This window comes from Muscardinus avellanarius (assembly GCF_963383645.1).
Source record: "Muscardinus avellanarius genome assembly, chromosome: 4".
Taxonomy (NCBI): Eukaryota; Metazoa; Chordata; class Mammalia; order Rodentia; family Gliridae; genus Muscardinus; species Muscardinus avellanarius.
In genome coordinates this window covers 136,828,567-136,856,112 of record NC_137789.1, presented here as the reverse complement: position 1 = coordinate 136,856,112, position 27,546 = coordinate 136,828,567, and the positions used below count along the sequence as shown (strand labels likewise).

The 27,546-nt window shown below is 40.7% G+C and overlaps 1 protein-coding gene across 1 annotated transcript in view; it reads left to right on the top strand.

Annotated features, from left to right (window-relative positions):
* The window catches only part of CFAP43 (cilia and flagella associated protein 43), a gene marked incomplete at its 5' end in the record, with an annotated part of 103,662 nt that overhangs the window by 39,734 nt on the left and 36,382 nt on the right, over positions 1-27,546 (top strand). Inside the window, 11 exons of the mRNA XM_080694860.1 lie at positions 443-559; positions 6,002-6,082; positions 9,777-9,925; positions 10,377-10,480; positions 14,764-14,904; positions 16,082-16,254; positions 18,065-18,214; positions 19,753-19,883; positions 22,727-22,871; positions 25,412-25,501; positions 26,530-26,607. Of these exons, the coding sequence (XP_080550986.1) occupies positions 443-559; positions 6,002-6,082; positions 9,777-9,925; positions 10,377-10,480; positions 14,764-14,904; positions 16,082-16,254; positions 18,065-18,214; positions 19,753-19,883; positions 22,727-22,871; positions 25,412-25,501; positions 26,530-26,607 (1,359 nt within the window). The remainder of the gene's footprint in view (positions 1-442; positions 560-6,001; positions 6,083-9,776; positions 9,926-10,376; positions 10,481-14,763; positions 14,905-16,081; positions 16,255-18,064; positions 18,215-19,752; positions 19,884-22,726; positions 22,872-25,411; positions 25,502-26,529; positions 26,608-27,546) is intronic.

Below are 27,546 nucleotides of genomic sequence, written 5' to 3'. Positions count from 1 at the left end.
TCATAAAGTAACAGTTTCAGCCACACTTTCAAGGCTTAAAACTTTAATTAGTGCTTCCTATTATGTTTAGCATGTGGTAGGCTTTAGTAAATCTTAGCAGCTTTTCTGTTTCCCCACATTTTTCAGATTTTCTACATGAATAGACATTATTTTGAAATTTAAAAAATGTATTGTACTATGTTTTATCATTTAAAAAACAAATACCTGGAATCAAAAAAGTCTTATTTATGATTTTAAATAGTGAATGAATACATCAATCAGTCAGTCAACCAATAAACAAACAAATCAAGCATCTAAGTTTTAAGTGCCTCAAAGTCAGGTCCTTGCTGTGTTCTGTGGTTTATCCCATTTCCACACAGTTTAGTACTTACAGTAGGAATTTAATAAGTACTTGTTGGACTATAAAGCAACAATTTTAATGTTCCTTTTTTTCATGTATCAGGGATCTGTCTATATCTACACTTTTGGTGAGGAGCCAACCTTAGATAAAGTCCTAGATGCTTGTGATGGCAAATTTCAGGCAATTGACTTCATCACTCCTGGAAACACACATTTCATGGTAAGGAAGATTCTATCGTGACACAATAGAATTCAAAGACATGACGCTTCAAGATTTAAATTCTGATCTATATGTAATTGGGTAATTTCAGAGGTTCATGTGCATAGCCAGGCACATAAGACGCAGAGTATCTTGGAGGTTAGGGTAGAGATGCCAGAATACTTCCATTGTCAAGGCTATTCCCTAGTTAGGATGACATCATCATATAGCGACTTCAGAATATTGCCTCCTGAAAAGAGCCAGATCAATTCTGCAAGCCAGGCCTTTAAAGACACTCACGCAGTAAGCTGCTCATATTCACCTCCTGTCAGAGTGACATCAGGTCCACAAAAGAATGAAATATGTGCCATGAACAAAATGTTAATTCAGTCTACTTAGGGAAGAAAAAGTCTGTACATTAACAAACTATGTACTTCTGGGTTGTGGATGTAGCTCAGTAGTATAGCACTTGCCTAGCTTGTGAGAGACCCTGGGTTCAATCACTAGCAAAGACAAAGAAAAGAAAGAAGTAAAGAAGGAAAGAAAGGAAAGAAAGAAAGGAAAGAAAGAAAGAAAGAGAAAGGGAAAGAAAGAAAGAACTTCTTTCCTAGTGTCCCACTATTTACTCAAGAATCAATTTCAATTTTATGTGATTTATCATTCTATAAAATAGAAACATATGTAAGCTAAGAAATAGATGACATTTTAAGGTTTCTCCCAATCTCAAGGTCCTGAGTACATGATTTTTAAAATGTCTATTCTCATCGTGTTTCAATTCAGTAAACATCTGTATGAGACTTACATGTTCAGGAATTATATATTCAGTTCACATTTTCGGCTTACTCCTTAACTTGTCTCTTGCTGCAGTCATTTTACGTTGCGTTCAGTTTGGATCCTGGGGAAGTTTTCTTTCTAAGTGAACAAATGTGCACTTTGGAATTCTGATTCAGTATGAAAGGTGTTTGAAAGTCATCAGTCTCATCCTTACAACAAGAAAAAAAGCTGGGCAAATGGAAAATGACCTCTCTTCGATTTTTCAGAGCATCAAGGTCATAGGGTAAACCACTGCTTCTCAAATTGAGAGATCAGCAGGCACATACAGAGGACCGCAACTTACTGGAATAGAAGCTGAAAGCACCAGGGAGATACAACTAAAATAACTGCACATTTCAGGCCTTATTTAAGGAGCCTCCAGAGAAATTCAAAAGGCAGCATTGGAGGCAAAAACAAAGATACCAGAGAAATTTTAGCTTCTGACTAGCTACAGTAAACATTAAACACAGTAACTCCCAGCAGATAAGCACCAGTCCTGACACTGAAGCCTATTGACCTCAGCTCCCTTTCCTCAGTACAGCACCTCCAGCCTTCAACACAGATGTGCCAGGCACACTAAAAGCCAGACCAGAGCAAGAATCAAAACAAATCTAGTAAAGAATAACATGCCTGGGCTTCTTATGGAAAAAGTGAACCACATACAAGAAAAATGGGGAGAGTAAGCAGAGATTTGGGAACTATAAGAAAGAAGCAAATGAAAAGCTAGAAATAAAGACACCCTAAGAGAAATAAAGAATGCCTTTGACTTATTCATCCATAGACTGCATGTGGCTGATAAAGAATCAGTGAACTTGAAGAAATTATCGATATCATCCTCCCCAACTAAAATGCAAACAGAAAAAAATGAAAAAAGCAGAACAGAATATTCAAAAATTGTGGGACAGTTACAAAAGATATGATATACACATAATGAGGAACCAGAAGGAGGAAGAAAGAGGCAGGAACAGAGGCAATATTTGAATTAAAAATAAGTGAAAATTTTCTGAAATGTACTGGCAGAAACAAAACCACAGATCCAGGAAGCTCAGAGAGAACTTAGCAGGATAAATTTCGAAAAATTCATATTTGTCTACATATTATATCCAAACTACAGAACATCAAAGACAAAGTCTTGAAAGAAGCCCAGAAAGAGGAAGGGGGAGCACTTTACCCAGAGGGACAACGAGAACAATTACATTGAACTTCACTTCAGAAGCCACGCGAACAAGAGTGAAATGAAATATTTTAAATGTTAAAGGAAAATATCTTCCAGCTTAGAATTCTGTATCCAGTGAATTATCCTTCAGCGATAAAGGAAAATACTTTCTCAGACAAATGAAAATTGAAGGAATTTTTTTGCCAATAGATGTGCCCGGCAAAAAAATTGTTTGAAGAACTTCAGAGAAACGGATCTACTGAGCAGAAAATTGAATTCAGTAAGGACGTAACCAAAATGAACTGTGCCATTGATCATGATGCACTTGGCAGCTGTAGAATGCCTTATCCAACAGCGGCAGAGCACATATTCTTCTCAAGCTCCCAAGGAACATTCACCAAGACAGATCACATTCTAAACACACCTTAACGAATATGAAAGAATACAAGTCATATAACTATATTGTTTAGGGACAAGAGAATAAATTTATAATTTATTAGGGGCTTGAGGTACAGCTCGGTGGTAGATTGTTTGCCTAGAATGTGCAAAGCAGCCCTGGGTTTGATCTCCAGAACTGTACACACACACACACACACACACACACACACACACACACACACACACACGAAACTTCCTAACTACTTAAAGATCAAATAACACATTTCTAAATAACACTTAGGTCAAAGAAGTCTCAAGAGAATTTAAAAACGTTGAACTACATGAAAATGAAATACCACTTACCAAATTTAAGAACGCAGTGAGGGAAAATTTAGAGCATTGAATGCTTTTAGTAGAAAGGAGGGAGCTAAAACAAATAATCTAAGGAACCACATTAGGAGACCAGAGAAAGAAAAGCAACTTAGGTTCAAAGTAATTAGAAAAATAAATATCAAAAATTAGAACAGAAGTCAATGAAATTACAAGTATGGTATCAATAGAGAAAAATGAGCCCAAAATTTGGTTCTTTATAAAGATCAGTAAATTTTATGAACCTATATATAGTTAGGTCAGTTAAGAAAAAAGAGAAGATATAAATTATCAAAATCAGAAAGACTGAAGGAAAGTTTATCACAACTGACTTCCCTGGATATTAAGTGGATAATAAAGAAATGCTATGAATAACTCTATGTCCACAAACTGGACCAATTCCTTAAAAGACACAATCTACCAAAACTTACAGAAAGAGAATTAGCTATTCAGAAAGGGTATATAATCCAAAAAATTGGAAGAATAATAACTTTCTAAAATAAAAAGCACCAGGTCCAGATAGGCTCACTGGTGAATTCTACTAAACATTTAAAGAAGAAATTATTTCAATTCCTAGAATCCCTTCCAGAAAAGAGAAGCAGAGGGAATACTTGTAATTCAGTAACTCATTCTCCTGAGGTATTATTCTACTACCAAAACTAGACAAAACATTACAAGAAAAATGGACTACAGATCACTATCTCTCATGAGCACATATTTAAAAATCCTCAACAAATATTACAAATCAAATCCAACAATATATGAAAAGAATTCTACATTGGGAGTGAGTGTGATTTATTTCAAGTATGCAAGGCCGACTCAACATTCAAAAATAAGTGTTATCTATCACATTAAGGCTATCATCAGGCTAAATAAGAAAAATCATTAATAGATGTAGAAAAGACAGTTAACAAAATCTATTACCTATTCATGACAAAATAAACTCTTGGAAAATGAAAAACAGAGGGGAAGTTCAACTTGACAACGAATGTCTACAAAAATACCTATAGCTAACATTATACTTAATATTGAGAATTCCTATTCAGCATCAAGCTGACATTCTGAGCTAATGCAATAAGACAAAAAAGAAGAGGAAGAGGAAGAGGAAGAAGAAGAAGAAGAAGAAGAAGAAGAAGAAGAAGAAGAAGAAGAAGAAGAAGAAGAAGAAGAACAACAACAACAACAACAACAACAACAACAACAACAGTAACAACAAGTAAAAGATACACAGATTGGGAAGAAAGAAACAAAACTTTGTTCTTAGATGTCACGATTCCCTGTGCAGAAGATCCTAAAGAATCAACAAAAGCCTTCCTAGACTTGAGTGATTATACCAAGGTTTCCGGATAAAAGTTTAACATGACAAAAAAAAAAAAAAGCCAATAGCTTTCTTATATACCCTTAATAAACAATTAAAATTGAAAAGTAAGAACAATACAAATTTACATTAGCGTCATCAAAATGAGCTAGTATAAATCTAATAAAACGTGTTTGTCTTCTATATGAGAAAAGTACATCGTGATGAGAGAACACAAAGACCTAAATAAATGGGGACCAATAGAGAGCCCAGAAATAGACCCACACCAATAGTCAACTGACCTTTGGAAACATCAGTGCAGTGAAGAACTGATGATCTTGTCAAAAAATGGTGCCAAAACAACTGGGCAGCTACATGAAAACAAATGTACATGCAGAATTTACCCCTTTCAAAAAATAAATAAAGCCAGGCATGGGGGTGCACACTTGGAATCCCTGCACTTGGGAGGCTGAGACAGGAGGATTGTGCAGGTTCGAAGCCAGCCTAAGCTGGCTTAAGAGACCCTGTTTCCAAATAAAATATAAAATAGGTCTGGGAGTGTAGCCCAGAGGTAGAAGGTCCTTGGGTTCCATCCCCAGTAACACCAAAAAAAATAATAATAATAATAATTAAACTGGACCATAGCCCCAAATGTAAAGTGAAAAGTTATAAAACTCTAAAAGACAATGTAAGAGGAAAGCCAAGCAACCTTGGGCTTGGTGGTAACTATTTAGATTTAATACTGAATCACAGTCCATGGGAGGAAAAAGAGATAAGTTGGACTTCATTAAATTAAAAAAGTCTATGAAAATTATTTAAGGGTGTAGGGGGTAAGTAGAGCACAAGGGAATTTATGGCAGTGAAGCTATTCTGTATGATACTCTGGTGGTGGATACACATTCCTAAGGTAAGCTATAGATTTTAGCTTATATTTTAGCTCATAGTATATCAATATTGGCTCATGAATTGTAACAAAATACCACACTAAAGTAAGGTATTGATAATAGGAGAATTATATATGTGGAGGAGAAGAACTCTCTGTACTTTCTGCTCAATTTTTTCTGTAATCTCAAAACTGCTTTAAAAATGTCTAGTAATCTTTAAAAAAACAGTGTATAATTTTCTGTTTCTAGAATTATTCATTAGAAAATAATCCCATTGAATTTCCAAGTATATTTTATCTTAAAGACATCATATGTAAAAATCTTTATCCCACTTTTATAATTCTAATTAGTTATTATGTATTAATTAAATTGCACTACAGACAATATTTCTTCAGAAAATAAGTGTTGAAACTGTAAAATAATTATTTATAATCTACATAAACATAATAAAAGTTGTTTTTTTTTTTTACTAAATCTTTGGTTGGCATACTAGAAAGTAATTTAGAATGTGTTTTCATAGAAGAGTCTGGTTTTCCATTTGGTTTTATTTTTTCTTTCTTTTACAGACACTCACACAATCAGGGGAAGTTTGTATTTGGTGGATGGAGGATTGTACTTGTGCAAGCAGGTTTTATCTGAATACTCCAGTAAGTATGCCTCATAGATTTTTAAAAAGATGATTTCAAAGCTATGCCCGTGGCACACGCCTGTAATCCCAGTACTTGTGAGGCTGAGACCAGAGGATCAAGGTCAGACTCAGCAAGTTAGAGAGACCTTCAGCAACTTAGTGAGACCCTGGTTCAAAATAAAAAATAAAAAGGGCTCGGGGTATAGCTTGGAGGTAGAATGCTCCTGGGTTCAATCCCCAATGCAAAAAGAAAAGAAAAAGTTGAAGTCTAATCTAGTCTACATGTCCATGTTCACATTTCAATTGTCTGTAGAAACTTGCTGTGCAGGGCTGATTGCATTTTACCTATGGATTTAGGATCATGCTGTGTGTAGAGTATCTGCTGCAGCCAGGAGAGTGGGGATAACATTCTATTTTGTGATACTAGACAGGCTAAGTTCTCTGTGGTGGCAGTTATTTCTGAAATCCTGGTGCCTTCCATGTGTCTCATGCTGTAGGCTCGTTGTAGACTGCCAGGGGTCTGTGCTGCGTGCAGGCTTGGGGTGGGGGAGACAGCTGAGAGAGGCCCCACCAGTGACTAACGCTTCAGTGCCACGAGGGAGGAAGAGAGTGCCAGAGTTATTGCGTTTGCTCAGAAATGAGACAGCCTTTGCCCATAATGAATTAAATGGCCCCACTGTGCCAAGAGATCAAATAGAAACAGAAGAAAATTGTCACCCTTGACAGATTAAGCCAATCATTAGAAGGTGGGGGTTGTTGACTGAGTCAGCTGTAGAGAACAGACCTTTTCTGGTCTCTTGTGTGTCTCAGTCTCACAGCTCCAATGATATTACCAAGGACACTGTTTTTCTGTCCCTACCCTAGGCCTTTAGTTTCATCTTAGGTCTCAGTGGTATGCAAGTACCAGGCTCCAATGTCACATCACATTACCAGGGAAGAAAACTTCTGACGGGAGGGGGAAGAAGAAAAAAGATCCCCTCTTCTAGAAAGCTTAGTAAATATCTTCTAATGTCTTAATGTCTCTGAACTAATCACAGTGGATAGGGAGATGAGAAGTGCTAGTTGGCATAAGCGCAGCCCTGGAAACGTGAATCAGATCTCTTTCACTCAACCCTGAAGCTAGAGAAGGATGGTTTGTCAGCGCATAAGCAAGAAATGTTCCGGAAGGAAGGCATGTGGATACTGAATAGCAAACCATTAATCTCCCACAACACCTACCTCAACATGTTACTATTACTTTTGCGCATTCATAGTGCATTGTGCATAATATAATGTAAAAGGGGAAAAAAGGAACAAAAAACACCTGTGATTTGAGGGGTTTTTTTCTCTCTATTATTTACTGCCACCGTTGTATTACTCGGTTCTAGATAAGTTAAGGGTCTTAGCAGGTAGGGAAGTTTTAAACCTTCCCCTTTATAAAATTAAAATCTCAATTATAAAAGACTAGGCATCATACTACATGAAAGAATATTGCAAGATGCAAAAGATACATAATTCATTCAAGTAAATGAAACTCTTCCCCCAAAGTAAAGATAAAAATTCTGTCCTAAAAGACTGGGGAATAGGAGAAAGAGTCCATAATCTGTATGGCAAGTGTTATGTATTAATTTCTACTATAATTCCTAGAACTAGAAAGAGATTTTATAAGTCCATCTGGACAGCTCCTTTTACAGATGAGAGACACACAAATGTCTAACCACACCCACAGGGGCCTGTATAACCAGGTCTTACCTTGTTTCTATTGGCTAAGGTGGAATCCAGGTGCCATCAAAAGTCCTCAGCCATCCTTCAGTGAGCTCCAAATCAAGCCTGGTCCACTGATATAAGCCAGTCGGCACGGGGCAGAGACATTGGTCTGTCCCACTGGGAGACACCACTGTCCTACAGAAAGCTGATCAGGGAGCAGCCCCAGTGTCACTGAGACCAGATCTCCCAGTTTGTGTCCCAAGTGTGCTCCACTCCCCAGGGAACCGGCCCAGCACCACAGTGGCCAGACACCCGGACACTAGCAGCTTTGCTTGATGACTCCTGCAGGGGACACGAGACTCCTCTGGCTCTCACTGCCAGTTTTAGACTAGCCCACTACTGCCCTGGAATAGAGGAGAATTATAGCTGATTATTTTGGGAACACAACGTACACACACATAACACACACACTGAGAAATTCTATGGAGACTTTCAAACAATAATAATAAAAAAAATAATAATTTTTTAAAAAAACTCACTCGGTTGGGAGTGAGCACATTCTGGTGAGGCTGAACACGAGTGTTCATCTAAGCTTAATCACCAGCTGTGGGACCCAGAGCAGGTTGCTGCACCTCCTTGTCCCCTGTTATTTATTCTGCAAAATGATGATCTCTTAAGTTCTTTTTCAGTCCTAACATTTCATCGTTTTATTCAAAACAAGCTGCACAACACTAATCATAGGGGAATGACTCTGATTCCATAGGCATTAAGGAATTAATTTATCCTCTTAGGCATTATATTCTGTATAAATAACTAAGATGAACAGGGATCTGTTGTATGTTTCTTTGATGATGGAATCCATGGTCCAGTGACCCGGTTAGCTTCTTAAGTCTTCCTTGGTCATACCAGATCCCCTGGGCCCCCCATTCCTCAGATGATGAATGGTGGTTTTAAAAATCAACAACATTCTATTAAAATGTCCAGGAATTTATTTTAAATTTCTTAGTTTATTTGTCATTATCGTTAGCCTGGCATAATCATTTAATCATCTTTTAGGAATAAAGATGATGTTGTGGTTTAAACTTCAAGAAACCACAGGAAAATGGATGGAACTGGAGGACATTATGCTAAGTGAGATTAGTCAGTCACAAAAAATGAGAAATTGATGCTCTCTCTAATATGCGAAAGCTAGGGAGAAAGTGGGTCATAGAAGGAACTCTAGACAAAGAATGGAATTCTATAGATGAGCAAATAAGGTGACCTAATTGAAAGGATGGGAGGGGGGAAGAGGGAAATTCTCTAATGCACATGATGTTAACAAACATATCAAAATCAATCACCAAGCCAAACATGAGAAGGAGGTGGGGAGGGACTGGGTGGGAATCGGGTAAGGGCTAATTGGGTGATGTTTGCATGTATGTCTCCACCATCTTGCATCCCATTAAGATGTATGAATACAATGCACTAATAAAAAATTTATTTAAAGTTTAAGAAACTGCTTTATATGCAATTAGGATAAAAAGATAAGATGTGCAAATTCCTGTGCCTGTTGATGTAGTTGGTTAGCTCAGAAGTGTGGAGTTCATACTTTGAAATATGTACCACCCAGCCGGGCGTGGTGGCACACGCTTGTAATCCCAGAATTTGGGAGGCGGAAACCGGAGGATCGCGGTTCGCGGACAACTTCAGCTACTTAGTGAGGCCCTCTGCAACTCAGTGAGACTCGGTTTCAAAATAAAGAATAAAAAATAGGGCAGGAGGTATATCTCAGAGGTCAAATGCCCCTGGGTTTCATCCCCAGACATGCAAAAAAATATATATATATGTATCACCCAACACCGGCCACTCCTCTCATTCTGCAGGCTTTGCAAAAAATATAACTGAGTCTTTTTGTCTTGTTTGATGGCTGGTGGTTTGGTGCTGGGGAAGAACCCGGGCCTGGTGCATGCCGAGCTGTACTCGCAGCCGAGTAGCCTTCATGTCTGTGGGAGAGCGGGCCTCATTCTCTGGGGCTTTATCTTAAACAGGCGACCACTTTGGCGTGCTCTCCTTCCTCCTTCTGTGCTGCCGTGGGGACCACAGATGGCTGTGTGTACTTCCTGGACGTATGTGAGGTGGCATCCCCTACGATTTGTCACAAGGCCTTCCTCTCCAAGTCCTCTGTGCAGCACCTCATGTAAGCACCCTGCTCCCCCAGTGCTTTCGTCAGGCCTGTCCCTTGAGGATTCCAGTAAGGCCATCATTGCTTTGAAACATACAATTCACAGATTTCATCTCTGTTGAATGTTAGTATGTCCACTTGGTTTGACAGTCATAAAGTATACAGAGGGCAGGGTGTGATGGTACATGCCTGTGATACTAGTACTTGGGAGGCTGAGACAGGAGGATAGCAGGTTCAAGGCCAGCCTCAGCAACTTCTTGAGACCCTGTTTCACAATAAAAAATAAAGAGTGCTGGGGCTATAGCTCAGAGGTAGAATATCCCTGGGTTCAATTCCCAGTACAAAAAAAAAAAAAAAAAAAAAAAGAGTGACTAGTTTTGACTCCAGAGTTGTTCACCCAGTAAATCTGTTTATCATCTAGTGGTGAAGCAAGTAGGATCTAATCATCATATTTCTTCTGTTCTAGTTATGACCAGAGAGGAATATATCTGTTAGTTGGAACAGCAGAAGGAAACATCTTTGCTATCGATGCCAACCCCTCGAGCTTATTTCAGATCCTTGGATTCACAGGTACCACATAGGATATTTATTGATTTAAAATATCAATCACTCTTCCGGGAAGATGGCGACCGAGAAAAGCATGGCTTAAGAGCCCCGCTAACAACCAATCTCCATTACCACAAAATCAGCGCCTTTCATAGCCAGAAAACACCATCACCAGAGAAACAAAAAATCACCAGGCTCCAGAGAGAACGCGGACTGAGAACAGAGCCACAGACGCGGCAACAGCGCTTTACTGCCGGCGGCAGCGGGGAGTTCACCAGACGGCTACAGCAAGCCAAGGTGAGCTGCTGCGGAACAGCCAGGCGGGATTTCTCGGCGCAGAGAGCATCTAAAGCTCCCAGTGGCTGAGCTCAGCACACGCTGCAGGGATTCAGAGTGGAAATCAAAACCAAGAAGAAAAACGCCAGCCACACGGCCAAGGGTGTAGCAGTGGCGCCATATTGCCACCGGCGGCAGCAGCAGCGAATTCAGCGAAGCCAGTACAGCTACATCTGCATACTCAAGAACAGTGAGTCAAATTGCGGACCACAGAGGAGAAATCCCAGTACTGTACTCCCTGGGACTTGACCCAGTGGAGGAGGAGCGGTGGCAGAGATATCACACCATAGGAGAACATGCAACCTGGCACCCCCCCACAGTCTAAAGCAGCCTCTATCGACTCTCTGGGCCGGAGACTCTGTGATACAAACCAGTAAAGGAGTAGTGGGGTCTGAGATACTACTGACTCGAGATCCAGAACACCTTGAGTGAAGTCATAGTGACCCAAGGGAAGAACCCAGAGAAGGCACAAACTTCTGAAATCATGGGAAAGAGGAATAATACTGGAGCAATGAATGCCCACAACCCCACAACATCAGAACCCGATAAAACAGAAAATCAGAGATTTCTAGAAGAGCAAATCAGGAAAATAACTGTAGAAATAATAGAGGTGCTTCGAAAAGAACTCAGAGAGAGCCAAAAGGAGATAAAGGATGCAATTAATGAAGTAAAGGCCTCAATTCAAAGCACAAACAACCTATTAGAACACATGGAGAACAGAATCTTGCTCTTAGAAGATGATCATTCCAAAAATGAGCGCATAGTTTCTAATCTAGAAAAAAATATCCGACAGCAGGAATCTGATATTGAAGAAATATGGGCCCATTTTAAGAGAGCTAACCTAAGAATAATTGGAATAGAGGAGGGAAAAGAAAGTGAAACCAAAGGGATCAACAATCTCTTCAAGGAAGTAATAGCAGAAAATTTTCCAGACATAAAACAAGAGGTTGATACACAGGTCCAGGAAACTTCTAGAATCCCCTTTAGACAGGATCGGAGAAGAGGATCCCCACACCACATAATTGTCAAAATGACCAATGTGGAAGCCAAGCAGAGAATCTTAAAGGCAACAAAAGCAAAGGGCCAAGTGACATTCAGAGGCAAACCAATTAGAATCACTCCAGACTTCCCAAACCAAGTTATGAGAGCCAGAAGAGATTGGAGTAACGTATTCCCAATTCTGAAAGAAAACAACTTCCAGCCAAAAATTTCCTACCCAGCAAAACTTTCTATCAAATTAGATGGAGAAATAAGAAGCTTCCATGACAAACAGAAACTGAAGGAATTTATGTCTTCAAAACCAGCACTAGAGAAAATACTCAAAGAGATTAACTACAAAGAAGAAATACGTAACACACACCAGAACTAGAGAAACAAGATTTTCCATCCAACAGACAACTAAGATTGGTTATCTGTGGAGATTCATTATTTATGTTAGTCTTTTACCTATCTCTAAAGGGTATTGTTTGCCTTTATTGTTGTTAATTTTTAGGATTTCTAGTTGGAATATTAATATACCTTCAGATATAGCATTTGGAAATATTTTATCCCATTCTATCAGTAACTGTTAACTCTGTTTACATTGTCTTTGGATATACAATATTTTTTTTAATTTTTTAGGGAGTTTGTATACTCTTCTGTTGCCTGTGCCATTGAAATCATATCCAAGAAATCACTGCCAATTTCAATGTTGTGAGGTTTTATGACCCAGATTTTCTCCTAAAAGTTTATAGTCTTAAGATTTATATTTATGTCTTTTATCTATTTTGAGTTAATATTTGTATATGGGATTAGGTAAGGGTCCAATTTTATTCTTTTCCATGTAAGTATTATTTTTCAACAATATTTAGTTAAAAGATTATTTTTTCCACCACCAAATGTTCGTGGAAACCTTGTCAAAAATAACTTGACAATATAGGGAAGAAATTAGCTCTAGGCTTTTATTTAACTCCAATGGTTTATATATCTGCCTTTAGAATAGTACTATACTGTTTCAATTATTGTAGCTTTATATGGTTTGAAATCAGAAAATATATATCTTCTAACTTTGTTCTTTTTCAAGATCGTTTTGGGTATCTAGAATCCATATTCCATATTAGGATAGATTTTTTTTCTGAAAAATAAATATATAAATATATGATAGTTTCACCTAAAAAAATAGAAAAAAATATTCTCTGGTAAGAAAGAAAGTAAAAAGAAATATTGAAATGTTATCTTTAAGTCATCAAAAGCTTGGTATCAGAAAAATGAAACTATTATGTGAGATTATCATTTTTAATTTTGGATAAATTGCTATAATACTAGATTTCAACCACTAAGCCAAGCATGGGAGGGAGGGATGGGGAGAGAATGGGTGGGGATCGGGTGGGGGCTGACTGGGCGATGTGTGCATGTATGTCTACAAAAGTTTGTATCCCACTATGATGTATGAATACAGTGCACCAATAAAAAAAAATCAAATAAAATTAAATTAAATTAAAAAAACAAAAAAACAAAAAAAATAAATAAATAAAAAATAAAATAAAATATCAATCACTTTAGCCGGGCATGGTGGCGCGCACGTGTAATCCTACTGCTTGGGAGGCTGAGACAAGAAGATCGCACAGGTTCGAAGCCAGCCTCAGCCACTTAGTGAGGCCCTTTACAACTCAATAAGACCCTGTTTCTGTTTTAAAATAAAGAATAAGAAAATCGGACTGGGGTGTAGTCCAGAGGTAGAATGCCCCTGGGTTCTATCCCCAGTACCAAAGGGGAAAAAAAATCAATCACTTTACTCCAAAAAGCTTAAGGTTAGGAAAATGGAACTATAGCAAAACATTTATGGAATATTTTCTAAAAGTATTTAAGTACCAATTTACGTAACAATTAAGTTATTTAAGAAAATTCACACATTATATTTGAAGGTGTTTGGAATATTAAATTATCTTCTCGGTATATAGTTGATGCTAACAACTATTGAACTAATTTAATGAAATAGCTGAACATTTTTATAGTATTATAAGGAGAATTAGAGCTACTTTTTCTTTGAAATAGTTTTTAAAATAAATGTTTGATCTTTATTTAATAAATAAATTCTTTTCTCTGTGCTTTAAGTACTGAATATATATGCATGTTTCCCCTCAAAATATATTTATAAATTCATTCATTGATTTATAAGATTTATCAAGAACCTACTAAGTGTAAAATGCTGAACCTAAGCCCTTGGGGGATAAAAAGGTCAAGGAGACAATTTAGTGGAGAAGCGTGAAGCTGCGCGCTGTGTAGACACAGAAGAAGCAGCAATGGCTTCTGCCAGGTGTGAGGGAAGGAGTGGAGGTGAAGGTGTGCACAGATGGGGAGGTGCAAGAGAGAACCGGGAGGCTTCCCAAGAAGTTGTGGGCTTGAAGGAGTGTGTGTGTGCGTGTGTGTGTGCACGCGTGTATGCATGTGTGTGTATGTGTGGTACTGGGGGTTGAACCCAGGGGCAGTCTATCTCTGAGCCACCCGGGCAAGAGTGGGAGGGAAGTGTGGAAAGAAGCCAAGCTGGGCCCCAGGCGTGGCGCACCGTGCCAAGGGCAGACTGGCTGGATTTCTAGAGGAGCAAGCTCATCGCCACGAGTCTTTCTACCACGCCCATGCCTTTAGTCACAGATGCAAAGAACTATGCCAAGAGTGTACTCGGTATTCAGAGTGGGCACACTGGCCGGAGCACGTAGGGTTCGGCTGAGGCTGGTGGGGACAACAGACTCTGGAAGTCACTCCAGTTGGAAAGAAGCTGGGTTAAACCGGGCTGGCTGGAATCTGCCAATCCAGACATCAGCTCATCAGAGCTGTTCCTGTTGTTTATGTTTAAAGGTCATTTCAAATATCAATAAATTTGGTTCTAAAGATTGCATGAAGATTGTCTATAATAAGATACCTTTATCGCGATGGTAAAAGAATCTTTAAACTTACCAGTGACCACTTTGACATTGATTTCCATTTGCTTCCAGAGGTGAGCAAAGACATTCTTCAAATATCCACAGTGTCTCTTTTGGGCACAGACATGGTGGAAGTGATGGTACTTTCCGTACTTCAGGAATCAGGAAGAAGCAGGCTGGAAATATTCACTCTGCCTGTAATGCTACCACACGGTAAAAACCAGCAACCCAGCTCATTCTGTCCTGGACCCAGATCCATTGTTGTAGGTGCTTTTTCTTCTAGTGAGAGATTTGTTTTTCTTAGCATATGAAGAAGTAAAATGGCTATCTTTTGCACATCTTTACAGAGTGAATCTGATGTGACTACAGCACAATTTGAAATGTGGCTTTTCCTCTAGGCCTTATGACTCATGAATTTATTTTATTATTAGAGAAAAGAAACAGAATCTACTGACACATGTCAAATCAATGTGCCATACTGTGATGCCTCTTGTTATATAGTTTTAAATATATACAGTTAAACTCAGATAGCGTATAGTGCATTTACCATCATTGATAGAAATTATAAAGAAAGCTTTCTGGGGGGAAAAAGGGATGAGAAAAATACTCTTTTTTTAGATAGCAAATATTTTTGATAAATATTTTACAAATACACAATTAATAAGGCTCAAAGTACCTTTATGAGCCAGGCATGGTGGTGTGTGCCTATAATCCCAGTACTTGGGACACTGAGACGGGAGGATCACAGTTTCAAGGACAGTCTCAGCAACCTAGCAAGACCCTATTTCTAAACAAAACCCCACAAGGGCTAGTGGTGTAGCTCAGAGTAGAATGCCCCTGGGTTTGATTCTTAGTACCACCACAAAAAGTACTTTTATGTTTTAATTTAAGAATCTCTTCACTATCATGTTTATTTAAAAGAAATGTCCTGTTGATTGCTGAAAATAACCAAGGCCTACAAAACATATTTTACTCACTATCAGGCATACGTATTTCTAGTTTTTTTTTTTTTTTTTTGTTGTTTGTTTGTTGGTTTTTTGGTAGTACTAGGGTTCCTGGAAGCCCTTCTACTTCCGGGCTACACTCCCAGACCTAGTATATATATTATTTATTTTTTTTTTTTTGAAACAGGGTCTCTTACACCAGCACGGCTGGCTTTGAACCTGCGCGATCCTCCTGTCTCCACCTCCCAAGCGCGGGGATTACAAGCGTGCGCCACCACGCCCAGCTATAAGTATTTCTAGTTTTGAAATGATTTTTGTCACTAAATAATCTGTGCAATATTAATTGAGCATTTAAAATTTTTATTTTGCTTTACACAATTGTTCCTAATAATATAAAAAATCAATATATGATACAAATGAACTCTCTTCTTTTTCAAATCTTACAGTTACTATAGCCTTTGCCAATGAAAGAGGGAGGCTGAAAGATGAGTTTATTCACAAGTACCTGTATGAGATGGAGCACACTCTGTCCTCTGCAGTCTTAGACTATCAAAGTAACCAAGTACACGGCTTCTGCAGTCAAGCACCATACATCTGCAACTATCTTCTTCCTGAAAAAGTATGTCAGAACTTTACCATTTGCCATCACAATCAAAACCAACTTTGTATTCATTAGACATGATCCTTCTGACTCTAACAGAATAGGGCAGTTGACAATTGGCTTTATCAACAAAATTCCCTTGAATAGATAAATATTGGTGTTTCTCATTAATTCCTGATAATGTATGTTCGAGCAACCTCACATGTATGCGACATATATCATACTTATCAGATAAACATGTGGTTGACACAATATTAATTTAGTGCCTTAAAAAAAATGTAAGCCAGGCATGGTAGGGCTCGCCTGTGATCCTAGTACTTGGGAGGCTGAGACAGGAGACTTGCAGGTTTGAAGCCAGACCCAGCAATTTAGTTAGACAAATCAGTCTGGGGGTATAGCTCATAGGTAGAATGCCCCTGGGTTCAATCTCAGCACCATGCATGCGCTCGCACAAATACAAACACACACACACACACACACACACACACACACACACACACACACATACACGAGAGAAAAAAAAGAAAATCTAGCATTAGAAAATCTATTCCAGCCGGGCGTGGTGGCGCATGCTTGTAATCCCAGCATTCGGGAGGCTGAGACCAGAGGATCGCGATTCCTGGATACCCTCAGCCACTTAGTGAGGCCCTGTGCAACTTAGTGAGACCCTGCTTCAAAATAAAGAATAAAAAAATAGGGCAGGGGCTGTAGCTCAGAGGTCAAATGCCTCTGGGTTCCACCCCCAGACCCGCAAAAAGAAAAAAAAGGAAAAATCTATTCTATAGATCCATAGATGCCAAAAGCTATAAAATAGATAGATGATTTTCAGTGGAACTCTGTACCTAAGCCCTCTGAACCTAAGCCACAAAGTGATTGTTAAAATATGTTCCTGGCATATTTTCACCGTTCTCTCTTCCAACTTCTTTTGCACCATGTTACCTCCTGCGGCACACACTGGCCAGCGACCTGCTTACTGCCCTTTGGCCAGGTACCATCCCTCTAGTGGGTCCCAAGGCCATCTCCCTCCCTCACTGCCTCTCTGAAGTCTTCAGTCAAAGCCCTTGGAACTGTGAGAAAACAAAATGGCTCATGGCAAGGAGAATTCAAGGAAGCGTCACGGAGGAGGCCGTATTTGAATTAGACTTTGAAGAACACGTCCAGTTCAGACGTGGAGGAATAATGCGTGCAGCCTGGGGGTTGGTGCTGATATAGGGAAGTAGGCAGGACTGGTGGGAACAGGGTGGAGAACATTCTAGACCAAGTGAAGGGCATGTGCAAAAGCGTAGAGGTGGGACACACAGGAGGACACTGACTACTTTCTTTAGACCTGCTTCCCAGGATCTAGGAAGATGATTGGTAAAGATAAAGACTGTCAAGGTAGGCTGGGATCCTTAATGGCAGGCTAACATAGAAGTGAGACTCTCCTTGCCGGGCGTGGTGGCGCACGCTTGTAATCCCCGCACTTGGGAGGCGGAGACAGGAGGATCGCGCAGGTTCGAAGCCAGCCCTGTGCTGGCTTAGGAGACCCTGTTTCCAAATAAAAATGTAAAAATAGGTCTGGGAGTGTAGCCTGGAGGTAGAAGGGCTTCCAGGAACCCTAGTACCACCACCAAAAAACAAAAAAAAAGAAGTGAGACCCTCCTTAGTTGCCAGAAACAAATTGTCATTTGCAAACAGAGGTGTGACATGTGGTACACACAGGTGCTTCCTTGACCCTGTACTGGTTCACTCCAAGAACAGGGATGTCTTTGGATTTGAATCCGACCACACAGGCAGTGCACATCTGCAGACCTGATCTTCTCTATAATGTGGTCCCTTTCTTTGGCAGGAACATACTGACATTTATATTCTTAAGCCATCCCAAAAAGTGCCAAGCAAACAGTATGGACCCGGAATGCTCTACCTGTCTCCGCATGGACTATGGCTCATAACAATGGCTAAATGTGGAATCTTATGTATCCGGGATGTCTACACATTGGTAATTTAAAAAAAAAATAAGTATATTGAACCAAATTCCTTCATCACTTGCAGATTCAATGTGCCACCACTACTACTTTTTCTGATTTCCATTGTTCTTAGACCTCTGAGAAAGTTAAAAAAAAAAAATACTAGCTTCTCTTCAAAAGGTGGGGGATCCTGTTCTAGGTTTTGAGACTACCTGTCCTGGCTATCAGTACTACTGAATCCGGTCAGTGATTCTGACCTAGTTTTCTAGCCCCACGCACCCAGAGCACTGCAGGCAGCCCTGCACCACAGTCCTAGGGCGCCACAGATATGATCCAGGTTGAGTCTCACATCCCAGCTCCTTTTGCTACTCTCTAGTAGAAAGAATATTTATGAAAAAGTGATACATTATATAGAAAACACCTTGAATCCTCAGAGATTCTTTTTTTAAGTGAATGATTCGCAAGCTCTGCTATGGTGCTATCCAAATGGTTTGTAATGCACGGCGTAGCCGACACTGGCACAGCGTCACGAGACATCAGAGTTGCTCTGGGTTGATCCTATTACCTGGGCTCACATGCAAAGCACTCAACTCATATATGAGGTTAGTCATGGAAGCACTGTTTGTAAAAACAACCTAATCTCCATCAGCAGAGGATTAGGTGAATAGCTTTATTATGGTATAAAATCGGTATATAAATAAAACATGAAATATTTCGCAGCTCTGATACAGAATGAGGACATTTTTATGTAGTAATGTGGAAAGAGCTTCACACTGATTGTTAACAGTGTTAGAATTTATGTAGAAAAAAATTTATATTTGTATAAAAATTTGTTTATGCAAAACAGACACACTTTTTTTAAAATAAAAAAAAGGTGTCAAAGGCTATTGATACTAGTTACACTGGCTGCCTTTGGGGTACTGAGAACCAGTGAGACAGAAACCAGTGTTGAGTCAGGGAGCTTAAACCGGTGCTCCCTATGCCACTCTGTGTGTGTGTGTGTGGGGGGGTTGTTTTGTTCTGTTTGTCAAATTGGCTTAATTAGCATCTTTCAAGGATGCTAACAAGAACTCCAAGGCATATGATTTTCTGTCTTCATGCTCTCTGTCAGAGTCAGCTTGTTTATCCTCCCCTGACCCAGGGTCCTGTGGCTTGAACCCAGGGCCTGGAGGATACTGGGCAAGCACACTACCACTGAGCTGCCCCCGCCCCAGCCACAGAGCATCTGAATTTGCCACTTCTGCGAACCCGAGGCCCCTTCCCTCACTAAGGGCCTCTGTAAGTCCCTTCTCTCCTTGGTGCCTGCTTCCTGGCCTAAGTCAGTGACAGTCCTTTCTCTTTCCACGCCACATACACAGAACAGCAGGAGAAGAGATCAGTCCTGGCAAACGTGTTTAGACTAGGGATGTTAAATGCTACCTATTGCCAAGAGTTACTTCTCTACCCACTAAAATGCTATTAGCAAATAGAAACAGATTTATCCGCAAGCAAAAGCGCATGCAACTCTGTTAGAAAAGCCATGTCAAATTGCCGTTTGTAATTTCTCCACTTTGTTCTTAAACCCATTGAGGAAACATTTGCTCGGTGCCGGAGCCATTCTCACCAGGGCCACGGGATCCAGTCCATGAGAATCTCCATGGATGGGCAAAGCATTCTGGTGAACGGGAAAGATGACGGCACCCTCGTGTTCCTAAAATGGAAGTACGTACAGAACACACTCAGGAACCCCACTAGGTGCCCGGTGTTTGCAAACAGTCAAGCGCAGCCCCATCAGCACAGCAGGAGAAGGCTGCTGTTGCAAAGCTAACCTTTCATAGTCGCAGATCCTGAGGGGAGAGGGCATACCACGCTGCGGCCTTGGCCTCGCCACATGGGAAGCACCAGCCTGGCTGGGGGAATAGCTTCAAAGGAAGAATCCAATCCAGCAGGCTTAGGATGAGCAAGTCTGAGTCACATCAGTAAGGTGTGGGGCACAGAGCCAGCTACCCCTAATTGTCTGGGACTTCACCCTGAGGCTGTCAGGGCAGGGAATTGATGGCCTGAGAGTGACAGTCCGCAGAGGAGGTGACAGGGGCTGTGGCCTTTGAAAGGCATGCCCTGGGGCAGGTCATTACCATCTTTAGGAATTGGCTAGCCCTAGGAGGGGTGGTTCCCAAAGTTAATGTCTCTGGGAGTGCCAGTCCTACTTTTCACAATAGCAGCTGGAAGAGCATGTAAGGAATGAGGACAATCGTGAACATTAGATGACTTTAAAAACTCCTATTTATTCCCAAGAAACCCAACCTATGTGTGTATGTGTGTACCGTACATAACAGGTAAAAAATCTCATTTGCTTGACTGATAAGATTTTGCTTAGATGATTCTAAATTATTTAGATTCAGTTTGGTTAGACTAAAATTAAAATTCTAAATACACAAATACTACCCAAACTTACAGTTGGTGACCAAGAGTAGAGAGCATAAAGGTGACCCAAAAAAGACAGCCTGTGCTGGGCCCTTGGTGGCGCATGCCTGTAACCTCTGCACTTGGGAGGCTTGGATAAGAGAATCACAGGTTTGAGGCCAGCCTCAGCAACTTAGCAAGACCATTAGCAAGTCTGTGAGATCTTATTTCAAAATAAAAAATAAAACAGGGCTAGAAGTATGGCGTAGAGGTAGAAAGCTGGGCCTGGTGGCTCACACTTGGGAGGCTGAGATAGGAGGATCAAAAGTTCAAAGACACTCTCTCAGCAAGTACTGAGACTCTCATCGACCTAGTAAGACCCTGTTACAAAATTTAAAAAAAAATAGGAATGGAAGTATAGTTTGGAGCTAAAATGCCCCTGGGTTCAATCCCCAGTACTACACATACACACACAAAAAAAGACAGCCTGAACTTTGAATATTGCTGTGTGTGTGTGTGTGTGTGTGTGTGTGTGTGTGTGTGTGTGTGTGCATTGCCTGTGCATGCCTGTGTGGTACTGGAAATTCAATCTAGGATGATTCTACCTCCAAGCTACACCCTCCAGCCCTATTAATTTTTATTTTTGTTTTTACTTATTTATTTATCATTTATTTTGGTGGTATTGGGGATTGAACCCAGAGGACTTCTACCTCCGGGCTACACTCCCAGGCCTTTTTTATATTTTATTTGGAAACAGGGTCTCGCTAAGTTGCTGAGAGCCTCACTAAGTAGCTGAGGCTGGCTTTGAACCTGCGCGATCCTCCTGTCTCAGCCTGCCAAGCACGGGGATGACAAGCGTGCGCCACCACACCCGGCCTTAGTTTTTATTTTTTGAAACATGGTCTCACTAGGTTGTGGCTGGCCTTGAATCTGCAATCCTCCTGTCACAGCCTCCCAAGTTCTGGGATTTTAGGCATATGCCACCGTGCCTGGCTTGCCTTTTTATTTTCATTTTTATTTTATTTTTTATACCGGGGATTAAACATCACAATCTTGGGAGCCACTTGTTTCAAAGATTCTTTTGAAGACTGCATCATTATGTCCATTTTACACATGGAATCTTGAATAAAATACAAACCTCTATCTTACTAAATAAGTGCTAACATAGCCTTTACAGTCTGAACAAATAGCAGCTTGGGCAGGAGCCAGAAAGTGCGGGAGCCCTGTTTATAGAAGTAAAGACACTTCTGCCCATTAGTACTTGCCCAACCTCCCGCTCAAAACAAAGCTGGGCGTGAAATGTCAGCCCAGGACTTACGAGCTTGTGACTGTTACCAGTGGCCTAACCCAGGACCCTGCCTGGGTCACACCTGGCCACATTCAGCTATCTGCCAAATAAAAAAGAAACAAATGATGGAAAAATGAATCTTAGGCAGTTGTATCAAACTGGGGCGAGGCAGCTAGACTGCTTTTTCCAGTTACCATTTATTAGAACAAAAGCCAGATGATGCACAAGGGTGGATTTAGTCAGGCTGAGCTTAGCTGGAGAATAGGTCAGTTTTGATTTTCCTGGAGTCTGTCCTCGGTGTGAGAAAGGAAGAGAGTTACCAGGAAACTGCTTTCTGTCCTTTCACAGGGGGTCTGTGAGGACCCCAGAGTAATCTATACCAATGTTACTGGAGGTGGGGCATCTGGGGTGTCTGTGAGCTGTTCGAAGCACAGAATCTAGTGCCCCATCCAGCTTTTCTGCGTCACGGTGTCTGCAGGTGGGACCAGGAATGTGTTTCCAAGAAGCGTCCCAGGTGATACCTGGTTTGAGGCATCCTAGTGTGCTGCGTGGAAGGACCCCTGCCTCCCCCAACAAAGTGGACTGGCCTGTGCAGTGGTCAGGGCAGGTCCAGGGGCCGTGCTGGGTGAGGACATTGGGACAGCCTGAGGAGAGGTCACCCTAGAGAGGTATAGAGGCTTGTGTCCTGGAGCCCATGAAAGGATTCTCCCCTAAGAAATAGAGCCCTAATAACTACAGGGCACTACAGAGATTCATCCCCATGTTTTTTTTTGTGTGTAGAGATGATTGGGTATCTGGAAATAATACTGCTAAATACTTTTTTTTTTCTTATCATGATTTTACAGCCTTTGTGTTTTCTTTTTAATCACTATAGGCGGTTTGGAGGAAGCTTAGCTGCTGAAGCTGAAGAATACTACCAGCACCTGATAGCTTCTCTGAAAAACATCATGGAAGAGGAGAGTTATTATCTGAGTTCACCAAAACTCTCCTTAGATTTTGGAAGCGAACATGAATACACAGTTGAGTTCCCGCGTCACTCTCTAGCTTGCATGTTGTTGTTTTTCTTAAATCAATTTAGTTTTCATTTTATAGCTTTCTTTATGCATATATTTAGCAATATTTCTCCTTATCTGGGCATTTAATAAGTTTTCAAGTATAATATAATCTATATCTGAGAGAAAATATTCAGTCTCAAAATGGTCACAAATATTACATCTAAGATGTAATAATCTAAGATGTTTAAATAACCATAGTACAACATTTCCAGGCTTCCTGGAAAAAAAGTCTTTTACCAATACTGGTGCTTAGCTAAATCAGCCTTTTGATACTTTCACATCACGTACATTATTTAGGAAGTGTTGGGCTAGAGAACAACATTCGTCCATTTACCGAGAACTGAGCTGGGAGAGGGGTGGTAGAGGCAAAATAAGAAAAGGAAAGTTTCCATTTTCTTGGTGTTTACATTTTAATCGGGGGCTGGTGGTATGCAGCAAGACAGATAAATAAGCGAACAGAGAAGAAAAGCTTAGTGGCAAGTGCTCTTTGATGAATGAGAATAGGTTGATGTCATAGTGTTTGCCTGGAGAGCCTCTCCAAGGAGAAGACACTGAAGCTGAGATCTGAATCCAAAGAGGGTGGAGGATGGAGGACAAGAGAGCCCGGGAAGAGGGGAAAGGAGCCTGGCATGTGGTGGGCAGGGACCTACAAAAAGCCCATGCCCTTCAAGTGAGCAAGAGAGAAAGTGGTAGGAGATGAGGTAGGTCCTCTAAGGGGAAGAGACCAGGTAAGAAAGGGCTTCGCAAACCAGGTCATTAAGGTTTTATTTTGCACATACTGAGAATCTATGGAGGTGTTCTGAGCACAGTATTAACTAGATCTCATATATATCTTTGAAATGATTGTTTGCCTCTGGATGAAGAGTGTCCAGTAGAGGACAAGAGAGGAAGGCAGCAGGGAGATTGGGGAGGAGGCTGTGGCAGGGCTCCAGGCAGCTGGGATGGGGTGGAGGAGCACCGTGGTGGACCTCATAGAACTTGTTCCTGGACTGTGTCATGGTTTGGAAGCCCCTTGTCAAGTCCCATATGGGGTACCAAAGATGTAACCGTTCTGGGTGGTTGATCACCCACCCAATCATGGGTTTTTCTCCTGGGCTAGTTTAGAAAAAAGGCCTGGAGACTTCCTTGGATTATGATACTTAAGTAAATTTTTATTAAGAGAGAGAAAGAGAAGGGGAAAGGAGATAGTGCCACACTGGAAAAGAGGGTGTGTTAGAGAGCTGGGAACCAAAACTCTGCTTTTTCTTAAAGTTTCTGATCTTAAATAAGGTCTCTTATCTGGGTTGTTATGCTGACAACTTATTTTCCCACCTTGCAGGTGCCTAGTATCTTTTTTTTTTAAGACTAGTCTTGCCAATAGCCTTGACCCATTTTTTTTTTTAAATCTCTGTTTTGTCGCCTCTAAGTTTGAAGGTCTGTAACTTTTTACCTTTCTCTTGGGGTCTGCCCCCATCTTATCTCCCCATTGTCATCCAGCAGGGTTTAGGGGGAGAGCCACTTGCTTGTAGACCGGGCACTGTAGGAAGATGACTGTTTTAACCCTTTAAATGCTGGCTCTGGTTTAGAACAGGGCATGGTATGAAATTATCTATAACCTGATCAGACTGGACATAGAGAGAGAAGGGACTCAAGGACAACTCCTAGATTCTTTCCTTTGAATCCTGGGGATGGAGCTGACTGTGGGGAGAGCGCAGCTGTAGGGAGAAAGAAGAGATCAGTTTTCCCCACACTGAGCCTGAGAAGCCTGCTTGCTATCTGAGTGGAGACGCCAGGCTGACTCTTAGCTAGATGAACCTTGAGTTCTGGGGAAGGGCCAGGTCTAGAGGTGTCTGAGAGTCAGGGGCACAAGGATGGAATTTAGAGCCATACAACTAGGTATAATTATGAGGGTGAGTGGTGAGATGTGGAAGGGACCAGGGGAGCGGCTGCTAGCAAGCAGAGTCATGGGAGAGATGGGGGAAGTGATATCCTGAACTCTTCCACATTTTGCTGCAAAGAAAAGCACAGAGATGGATGGGGTGGTCAGTCAAGAGTAGTTTTCCTAAGATATTAAGAGTATGTGTGCATATTGTTGGGAAAGAGCCAATAGAAGGGAGATGTGGATAATGAGAGATGGGGGAAAGCATAAAGACCTCAAAGAGGAGGACCAGATGGAGGTCCTAAGAAGGGATGGAGGGCAGTCCTGGATAGGCAGGTAACAGGGAGGAGGCAGGGGAGGTGAGGACAGCCTACAAGATCATTTCTGACTTCTCAGCGACTTTCTCAGTCTCTTGCAAAGTAGAAATTAGGCTTATGCGAGGTATATAATGGTGTCATATAATGTAATATTTTAGACTTTTAAATTTTCTGGAAGAAATTAAGAAAATGGTGGGAAAATGTCTGGTACAATTTTTAAAATGGCCACAAATGCAAAGGAATTCAATGCAGTTATATGAAGTAAGGTGGTAGAGAAGAACATGATCAATTTTTAATTTAAGAAATGTCTGTCTCCTAAAATGTATCAGAATAATATCTACAATGACTCATCACAAGAGGATTTAGTCATGACTGGTGTTAAGAAGGAAATTCCATGGATACAGCAAAAAAGCCAAGAGGTATTTATAAAATGCAGGACAACTTCGAAATAATGATCTATGGTAAAGTAAATAAATTAAATTCCTACAGAAACCTAGTGAAAAGCTAGAAGGTACAATAAGACAGGACTTGATAATGCACCGTACTGTTGCAAGTATAACTTTCATGAAAGCAAATAGATACCCTAAAGACAGCACAGTCCATTAGATTAACTCATATAAGCTTTAAGAACTATACTTAGGGCTGGACGTGGTGGTCCACTCCTGTAATTCTAGTACTTGGAAGGCTGAAATGGGAGAATCGCAGGTTCAAGGCTAGCTTCAGCAATGTAGTGAGACTCAGAAACTTAGCAAGACCTTGTTACAAAACAAAAAAGATAAAAGAGGTAGGGGTATAGCTCAGAGGTAGAATACTGGTAATACTTTCTCACACACACACACACACACACACACACACACACACACACACACACACACACTGTACCTGGACCAACATGAACCCTGCAGAAGTGTCTAGGTAAGCCAAAGCAAGGGATGAACTGTGATACCCTCATTTTGCAGTGAGTTTGGGGAGATGCTTGTCTTGAAGCAAGTGGCGGGAGGGGGAGCAACATAAGTGATGCTGTGGCTTCTAAGGTGACAGAGGAGACATAGGCAGCAGCGTTTGAATCCCAAAGAGCGCCTTGGTTTTCCTTGGTCAGTTGTTCACTGTTTGATTTTCACTAAATGATTTTCCTCCCACCAGATGTGGCATCCACATGGTTTCAAGTTGCTTCAGTCCCCCTTTATAGCACAGGTTTAGGTAAGGTTTAGGTAAGTTAGGTTTAGTTAAGTAAGTATACCTAAACTTACTTTAGGTAAGTTTAGGTTTAGTTAGGTTTAGGTAAGGTACAGCGGGGGCATCTTTTCACGCCAACTTTAGATTCCTAGTCTTTGGAAGTGTCTCATTTCTGTTTCTAGAGAAGCGCTATCTCTGTAGCTAAGTGTCTCTCCTCTCTCGCCCTACCATTCCTCCTGCTTTGTTAAGTGATGAACTCGGTCCTTTTCAGGCCACCAAAAAGGAAGTTCAACGGTTCTCCCAGAAAAGGAAAGAGATAAAAAGAAGAATCAAAGAACTTGCTAAAATCGTAAGTGTGTGATTTCGTATCCTAATGCACCTAGCCCTCGGTCTAGTTTTTGAACTTCATTTTGTTGAACACAGTGTGAAAAAGTACTGCAAACTGAGTCTTTGAGTGTACTAAACAAGGCTGGATTTTTTTCCATATTACACTACATAAGCAATGGCTTTTGGTGTCTTTCCCCAAATCCCTGTTTTATATGGTAACTTCATATTTATTTTTATCAACATCATATGTTTATAAGTCAGAAAATACTGAACTGTATAACTAAAAATAATGTTCTTAAAGCAGCTGCCCTACTTCTCTCCACTCTCATTACTGCATTTCTGAGGTGGCTGTTTCCATTTTTTTTTTCCACTTTTTCTTTTGGCTTTTTACCCCCATCTTTCTAAATGGTTTTGTAAATACCACTGTTTCATGATATTTCTTGAAGGGGTCTGGGGGTCTTCGGAACCAGTGAAGGGGGGTCGGCGCAGGAAAGATCCAGGGCCATTCATTGGAGATAAGCAAGCAAGCAAGCAAGCAAGCAAAAGCTTGATTAAGACAGCCCAGCTCCCTTTTATATCAGGAAGCTGGGAGGAGGGGGCTTCCGCTCACAGCGGAAGATCGGAAGATCGCACAAAGTACAGGGCGTTTACTGATTGGGTGGCTCATACCCCAGTGGGTGTGTTATCAGGGGACTGGTTGTTGGGCATCCCGTGGCCCCTTTGGCAAGCTATGAGGTAACCAGCACAATCCGGAAGAGAAGCCAGAGAGGTGCCATCTTTGGCATGACTGGGCTGCTTATCCTAACATTTCTAGTTTGACACTAATTATGGCCTTGCTGGTTTGTAAGAAGGCTGGTTCTTTTATATCCCCCCTCCATATGTACACTGTAAATTTCCAGAGCTGAGCCACACTATATGTTGTTATTACATGTCTACTTTTACAACTTTACTTTTCTTGGAG